The sequence below is a fragment of the Benincasa hispida genome, chromosome 5 (assembly GCF_009727055.1).
Source record: "Benincasa hispida cultivar B227 chromosome 5, ASM972705v1, whole genome shotgun sequence".
Lineage (NCBI taxonomy): Eukaryota > Viridiplantae > Streptophyta > Magnoliopsida > Cucurbitales > Cucurbitaceae > Benincasa > Benincasa hispida.
The window spans coordinates 37017429-37026105 of record NC_052353.1 but is presented as its reverse complement, the minus strand read 5'-3'; the positions used below and the strand labels follow the sequence as shown (position 1 = coordinate 37026105).

The 8677-nt window shown below is 34.5% G+C and overlaps 1 protein-coding gene across 1 annotated transcript; it reads right to left on the bottom strand.

The window, feature by feature from the left end:
- Positions 1-221: 221 nt before the first annotated feature.
- LOC120077172 (zinc finger protein-like 1 homolog) lies at positions 222-6650 on the bottom strand. Its single transcript, XM_039031077.1, has 9 exons — positions 6342-6650; positions 5878-5958; positions 5318-5438; positions 5121-5215; positions 4823-4894; positions 1732-2019; positions 1518-1626; positions 686-872; positions 222-599 (listed from the first exon to the last, which is right to left on the bottom strand). The coding sequence occupies exons 1-9, from the start codon at positions 6363-6365 to the stop codon at positions 497-499; spliced, it is 1080 nt and encodes a 359-aa protein (XP_038887005.1). The 5' UTR covers positions 6366-6650; the 3' UTR covers positions 222-496.
- Positions 6651-8677: the final 2027 nt, after the last annotated feature.

Below are 8677 nucleotides of genomic sequence, written 5' to 3'. Positions count from 1 at the left end.
CGAGATTATAAAGGATTCGAACCTCTAACCTCACATTAAGTTAGTTTAGGCTTTTGAATCCAATGGTTTATTCACTTCTTGAAGAAGTTAAATTGACCGGTTCAAAATCTAGACCGAAATCCCTGCTTTCTTCCACGAGATGGAAACTAGAATCTAGAATTGCCACATCTCGAAAAAAAAAATGATTAAAGAAAAAACCTATTATGTAAGATTATTGAGTGAATTGAGTAATTACAAAATAAATTAGTTCCAACAAAAGATATTTTCTTTAACCTAATTTTCTGATCCACAATCCATACAAGTGAAGTGAACACAAGAGCAAGAGTTGTAAGATGACAAAAAGGCTCACATAAAAATACTTTCACCTCTCACTGTGGCAGAAAAGCCTAAAGTAAAATATACTTACAGTGAGTGCTTTTGTATGATGAAATTGGTAAAAGGTCCGATTTCAAGGAGCCAAACAAATTCAAACAGCACCACAAATTCTTCAAATTTTTCATTGTGCTGCTTGCAGTTGCTGCTCGTCATCCACAAATTCTTCTCCAATATCTCTTTGTACAAGTCTGTAGTACAAAATACCCATTGTTGCCAGACATGCCCTGCACACATGGTTATGAAAATCCTAATGTTAGGAAAACCATAAAGTATATGAAACAGAATGAGAGAACAGATCTACGGGAATTACATGATGGCTATGATAAGAAGAATTTTTCTCGGATCCATTCTCGAGGGTCTTTGGTGCCGAACGCGACCTTCACTGACATCATTGCCATTCGATGAATCTTTACGAGGAGGTGCAGTCACGGGTAGAGTTGGTAATGCAGTTGACCAGAAAGGAAGTAGTGCTCTAAGAAACTTGTGCTTAAAAGGACCTGCAGGTGACAGAAAAATGGAGTGATGACAATAATTCCACAATAAAATGCAGCAAAAAAATGTGTGGAGAAGAAAAAAGACTAAAGAACAAAAGCAATTATCCATATTATTATTGACAAGGCAGGAAATTAAGAAGTCAAACCATGACTGAAGTAAAGAGTTCAGTGCTTTATTTTGTGAAAAAACAAAACAAAAGGTGCTGAAATTGAAAACTCTATAGAGAAAGTGCTGTGTTAGGAACTGGTGAGCTTACTATCCCATCGGGTAAGATGATCGGATTGATGGATTTGTAATTTATCAAGAACTCCTAAGATGAACTATAAATGCATCACAACTTGAAGGGGAATAAACTATATGTGATTCAGATGAAAAATAATAGTACTTTTGGCAGTCCAAAACATTGAAAGCTTCACTCATACATGAAATATCAGGGAATGCTAGAAGATTGGATCTGTTTATGGTTTAAGGATTCGGACATGCTGTTGTGAAAAAGGATCAACACGTAACTACCATTCCCAACACACACACACCCCCCCCCCGACCGGCAATAATTTGATGACTCTTTGAACAAACGAACATGTTATGAAATCCAGAGGGAAACAAATGGTCACTTAACACGTTATATCAAAAAACATGTAACTTACCTCTTCGAACATACTTCTTACGGTTACCGTCTTCATCATCAGCATAATATGAAATTTCAGAATTTTGCCTGTCATAATTGAGTGCACCTTTTCTTGTGGTGGCAACAGGCTGGATTGCAATTGAAAATAGAAAACAAAATGGTATGTGAACAAACTGAAAGAAATGAATCATATGTCGACTTCAATGGAACATTAAAAGACAAGATGTTCTTACGCCTGAAGGACTTGAGCCTTTCACAAAATTTCCTTCTGAACCAGGCACTTCAATCTCTACAATATCTGCAATGTTATTTTTGGAAGACCCAGTTCCATTTGTGGCGGAGAACCCTTCACCCAGATTTGACTCAATGTTTGCTATTGAATTTAATGAACCCTTATTGTTACGTGTGTCTCCTGAAGAGGAAACCAAGGGATCTGAGGCAAAGGCAGGGGGAGGACCACGGGATTCTGTTGGTGATAATCCAACTGGATGATTTCCAAACAAATTCTTTTCCAGACCAGTCTGAAGAACAAAAAGAAACAAAATCAATAAGATCATAACATGCTACAATCAGCAACATAGCTCTAGAACCAAGAATTTGATGACACTCAAAGAGTCTCACACTATTCTCACAATAAAGTTATTCAACTGAATATTCCGTATGATAATCAAAACAACGTCCCAGCATAGATTTTGTAAATAGATAAATAAATAACGTTCAAATTGCTAAATAGCTCAACCTTTTTTGTTTAGTTTACATTTAATACCATTGAAGCTTTCCTCTCCCATTGCAACATTTATAACGCACATGTTTGACATCATTATTTAAAGTAATATTTGAGCCTAAAGACAAGAAAGCATGCTAAAAATTATTTGAGCCCAAGAAAATAAGTTTTTAAGCAAACACTAAAAGTTCTAGCATCCGGTATAGGTTCGACATAAAGGTAGCTACGAAGGGGTAATTGGCATTCTTGCTGTTATTCTTAGAAGCCGCACCAAATTGATGAGAGACGTGTAGCGCTTTTTGATGTTTTGACAGAGAATGCCACAGCTTGATGATGAGGGGTTCTGCAAATATTCCTGAATTTCTTTACACTCATCCCCTAAAGCATGTGGTCTTCAGTAGAAAACGCTACAGTTTTTAGGACGTGTTTAGCCTTTCAAATAGGACAAAGATGATCGTTAAGATTTCTTTTATAATAAGAAACTGAGAAATACCCTTTTGGCTTTGTTAGATGATTATTAAGATCCTAGTGATGTTTGGTCCTCTTTAGATTTTATGTTTCCCTCTAGGCATTGAAAACCTTTTGTAATTTGGAATGCCTTGAATCTATTATCTGGAGCTTTGAATGACCAAGCACTAGGTCTCGCTTAAGTTGTATATGCATTTATGTTATTTACTAGTTTGACTCTCGGGTTTAGAGGGGTTCGCTATATATAACCCTTCCAACCCTAAGGTGCCTCTGCATTTTGTATTATCAGATATTTCTTTCTAATAAAAATTGATCTCTCTCTACCTATGGACATAGCTAACACACTAATGGTGAGTCACATAAATCTTTGTGTCAATCTTTACTGTTTACATTTTCTCGCTTTCTTTACTTGTCAATTTCATAACATATCCTATGGCACAATTTTGTATAGATGGAGTGTCTTCCTCTAGTTGGGCTAATGAACTACCTTCTTTTGTGGGCTTGGTTTTTTTGTATGCCCTGGTATTGTTTTTATTTTGTTCTCAATGAAAGTTGAAAGTCCTTTTGTGGGTTGAAAATACCGTTTAATTAATGCTACCTTGGTTGAAAATACCGTTTAATTAATGCTACCTCTCCCAAGGTTGGTGAGTTAATAGGCATTCATGTCTCCTAGTTGGAAGTGGTTTAGAGGAACATGTGTAAAGCCCATTGCCTTCCCAAGTATTAATGAGTCCTTTTTGGAAGGGTGCCATTTGTATCCTCCTTGTGAACCGACGACCTCTTTTATTGAGCCATTTAATGATGCTTTGCATGCTCCTTCAATTTCTAATGATCCCATGCATGTCTAAGAAGTGCCTTTCGAGGATACAAAGTACAACCGAGATTCCTTTCAGTGAATCCATTCAGATTCTTGAATCACCAAAGCCATTAGAGTATGTTTGGTCCAAGGAGTTGAGAAGTAGGAGTATGGAAGTAGGAGTTTGTGAACTCCACTCCTTGTTTAGTCCAAGGATTTGGTAGGTCCCACTACTAAAAAAACATCAATATTATATTTTATCAACTCTTTACACCGTGGGCCCCATGAGTTCACAACTCCCCAGATTTTATAACTCCTTACTTCTCACTATTCCACTCCTTACCCCAAACACCCCCTTAGGTATAAATGAAGTGAAGAAATGTTTTATTGCAGCCTATCCTCTGTTCTACAAAAGAAGAAAAGTGCCACCTCCTCCTTTTTTTCCTCTCCTCGAGTCTGATTCCTTGAAGTTGCTGATTTAAAAATGAGAGATCAACATGTTGCTCGAATTCCCTCCAATTAAGCTGTCTTCTAAACTACAAATTCCAACATCATTCTTTCAAAGTCTCTGGTTAACTTTAGGTTGATTGTCAAGAGATAGGATAGTAGATAGCAGTCTCTAGCAACTCCTTTTTACCTTCTCTTCGAGGTGGTTCAATGGGGTTCTTACGCGTAAGCTTTATAATCCCAATTAAGAGTCCAAAATTCCAAGAGAGAAAAAGGAGAGGAAAAATAAAGGGAAAAAAGAAAAAAGAAGAGCAGTTTCTAATTTCATCTGCTCTAGTTTCAAAAGAAGAAGAATGAGGTCGGTAAAAAAAATTCTAACAACGCCGGAGTCATACATCTTAGGCCCCACGCTTTTGCAGTGTGAGGAAGTGGAGGAAAAGTTTGACAATGATTCTGATCATTGTTTTGAGATGGCTGATCCTTCAAGGAGATTATGAGAGGTTTTTAACTTCTTGAGTGTTTCTTGCTACCCTAAATCTAAAATCGTACTCAGGTCAAGCTCAAGAAGAAAGCATATTATAGATTATGCAATCTTACAGATGATTTGGAATTCAAGAAAATAATTTTTCACTTTTCAGGAGAATGATTAGAGTTAGAGGCATATGATATAGTTCATCATATTATCATTTTGTGATATCTATTAATAAGTATCAAGCAATCTTCCCATTCACTTGTTCTCTAGTTTCTTAACTAGAGCATTGTACATCCCCAGGAATTGTATAGGCACTATAGAAGCAAGAAAAAAGGAAGAGAACATAGAAATATAGTCACATGAGAATTGAGATGATCATCACCTCAAAAACTGTACCATCAAGCATATGAACCTAACCTGCAAGATAGCTTCCTTTAGCTTTGTATGTAGACGCGATCCTGAATCTTTAAAGTTCTTCGGAGGCCATATCTGCACACCAAGAATGTACAAGTACCTTAAAGGAATCAGACATCTGAGACAATAGCATAGTTTCCATTATTGAGACTATATTTGCATCAATCACAGGGAACTCTATAAAATTGATCATGCAGAAGAAACAACATAACAATAGCATAGGGTCTTCGAAGGCATATGTGCCAGGGTTATTTATGAATTTGACTTTGAATATTAAATAGCATGCATATATATACCATACCGAAACAGAACAGGCAGGACAGTCATATCCAGCAGGGGCAGTGGATGGAGGAAAGCTCTTGATATGTGAGACCAAGCAATCCGTATGTATGACATCTAACATGAGGACAATGAATTACTTCAACATTTCAATTAAAATCCAATCTATTCTTGAAGTTTGCATGGAAAGAAGGTAACTAAATACGCAAAGTCACATACGCAAACACCCCAATCGAGTAGTTTGAGGACCAACTCCTTCCTCGAGTGTAGCATGACACAGGCAGCAATTTGGAGGCCAATCATAATCTCCATTCAACACCCACTCTGAATAGGTACGAACCTTAAAAGAAAGAAGAATTGCAACATTAGCATAGCAAAAATCTAAAAGGAAAGCATAACAAGGATAATTGCTAATGTTCTAAGTCGTTCTATTGCAGTAGCTGAACGAAGAATTTCTATGCTTGAGACATTAATATGATGTCACCAAGTCCATCACTCTCTATACACACACATATCAGGTGAACCCTCTTGTGCACTGTATACCAAAGGTGGAAAGTATAATGGTTCTACCATGGTAGCTAACTATCCAAACAGTTATCAGCTCTCCACATTGTAAACCACAAGAAATTACCACTATAACATATGAGAGACTAGCGAGAGAGAATAAACTGGGGAATGGTAATACAGCTTGAAATAAACTACAGAAAAACCATGCGATAAGAGACTGGAATACAAACAGAATTCCTCCCACATACAGGAAAACAAATACATAAGCTTACCACGCATATTTGGTGTTCTGGGAAACAAATGCATTCTCCGCATACGGGAACCTTATGAACAAAACAATACAACTTCGTGGCCTGAAGCACCAAAAACACAAAACAAAAGTATTAGATAATGAATTACAAGAAGAAGAAGAAGAAAGCGCAATTGAATTAAACGGCAAATCAATCAGCAGCATAGCGAAGTAAACTCAGACATTTCCTCGATCCGAATAACGGAACTTCCAAAATTCGTGAAAATCCAAAGAAAAAAAAATCCCGTAGCAATGAGCTTATAATTCCGCAATTCTTCATACAACCAATGAATCAAGCATTCAGTTCGCTTCTAATTCCAAACTCTCAAACGCGGATCCGATCCCAAATATCAACCAAACCTCCACATCACAATCCGAATCAGAAATTACCGAAATCCCTATCCAATAGGAAAAAGAAGAGGTAAGAGGAGGGAGAGTTGAAAGTACCTTGCGGCATTTGCAGACCACCATTGCAGTAACCGGCGAGGAGACGCTCCGATGAAATGAAGTTGGAGTGGTATGGATAGAATGAGGAAACTAACAATTAAACGACATGGATGTAGATCTTCAAAGCTTTCAAATCTCTGGTAGAAATTACAATGATGATTCAATCGCTTGGAAGTATCTCTCTGTGCGGAGGAGACAACAAACCCCCCCACCGTACTCGGTAAAATGGCAAGTGTTTGCTTCGCCGATCCGATCCCTTCCTTACAGTTTTCTTTTTTCCTTTTTCTTTTTTCTTTTTTTTCTCTCTCTCTCCCCTCTTTCTTTTCATTTTCATTTTTATTTCGGTTAATTACAATTTTTTTATCAAATTTTATTTTAAGCTTCTTTTCAAATATAACAAAATGAACCAAAATATTTATCAAAATTTATAAATCACAATAAACTACTCTATTCATGATAGATACGCATAGTAGTCTCTTGATATTTTTACTATATGGATAAATATTTCAACAGTTTTGTCACTCAAAATTATTCCAATTATTTTTAGTCTATGCATTTGGTTACAAAATATATTTATTTTTTTCCCGAGTTTCTTCAAATAAATTAAAAATATTTCTAAGTTGTTTTTTTATATTATTTTAAATATTTATAGGTATGGTATTAAGTTTCTTGTCGATATTTCTATTTTACATTTCTATGAGTTTGATATTGATATGAATGGTGAATCAACCTTTTAATTATATCGTAAAAATCTATCCAAATATAAAAATAAACAACAAAATGTCACTAACATAAATATAATATAAATAATCATTTTAACTTGTTCAAAATATAAAAATAAATATAAAATAATAAAGAACAAAATATCACTAATATAAATAAAAATCATTTTAACTTATTCAAAAATCGTTTTTTATTTAGCTACAATGCTAGACTTATTAAAAGCTAAAAAAAAAATCAACTATAACCCCTTAATTCCAGCAAGATATTTGTTTTTTTTTTTTTTTCCTTTTTTGAGGTACAACTACAATAAGGATAGGAGATCAGACCTTCAACCTCTCGAGAAAAAAAAAAGTCATATCAATTATGATTGAGATAAACTCATTTTAGCAACAAAAAGTTTGAATTGAAAATGCATGATTTGGAAAAACGATTAGCACAAATATAATAAAGAGTGGCCTAATATATTCTAGAGGAAGAGGAGGAGATAGGATTGGCAATGGGTTAGGGCAAGATGGGGGACTCCCCATCTCCGCCCCCTTCCGAAGGCATGGATGGGGACGAAGATTCTCCATTGGGGAAACGGATCCTTGTAGGGACCTATCCCCTTTTTTATATATATAATTATATATCAATATATAAATATTCGTAGTTAATATATATTTGTAATTTATATATATATATATTAAAAAAATAAAAAATTTAATCAGGGAGGGGGGTAGCGGGGACCCGGTTAGAATCTTCGATTTGACCCCATCCCCGGTCAAATTGAGGATTCCCCGTCGAGTCCTTCGAGAGATTTTTGCCAACCCTAAGAGGAAATGGGAGAGAAAATGAGCATATATAGAGTAGATAGTTTTTTTAATTTAAAATGTCTTATTATTATTTAAAATAATAAAAAAAAATGCTTCAATAAAACCTTTAAACCTATTTTAAAAAACAACTAAAAAGATACCTTTTGAAAATTCAATGATCAAATGCATCTGTTCATCAAAATTGGGAGAGTAAAAATGTTTGTTTTTTTCTAGTGTCTAAATTTTGACGAATTAAAACTAACATTTTACAATGTTAAGTTTGAATTTAATTCGTATTTGGTTCTTAAAATCAAAATGGTGTGTTTATTATTTGAATTTCATATCTACTTTACTCTCAAGTTTGTAATGGATCCATAATTGTTAGAAATTTTTTGGAAAAAATTATGAAAAATGTTTGACTACATTTAAAAATGAATATGAATGATGTTTAATATCATATGTTAATTCCAATCTCAAAGACCAAACATGTTAATTCTAAATACTTTAAGATTTGAAATTCAATTCTTAAATATTAAAGTCTAGATATTTCAAATATTAAATTTTAGAAAAAAAAAATACTTTTTTTGGTCCTTGACTTTTGAGTATAGTTTTTATTTAGTCCATATATTTCAAAAAGTTACACATTTAATCCTCGAGTTTTGAGTTTGGTTTCAATTTAGTCTCTTGGTTTCAAAATGCTATAATTTTATCCTTGACATGTGAGTTTTGTTTCAATTTGATCCCTATGTTTCAAGATTTACACTTACAACTTTGATTTTTCATTAAATGCTCGTTTCCATCTTTGGAGTTAATTTATGTTAA

What these genes read in the sequence shown, in the direction of transcription:
- LOC120077172 (XM_039031077.1), bottom strand. Translation starts at nt 6,365, where the DNA reads ATGGTGGTCTGCAAATGCCGCAAG. An exon ending in TGGTCTGCAAATGCCGCAAG is followed by an intron (nt 5,959 to 6,341) that starts GTACTTTCAACT and finishes TTGGTGCTTCAG; the next exon opens with GCCACGAAGTTGTATTGTTT. An exon ending in CTTCTTATCATAGCCATCAT is followed by an intron (nt 600 to 685) that starts GTAATTCCCGTA and finishes CCATGTGTGCAG; the next exon opens with GGCATGTCTGGCAACAATGG.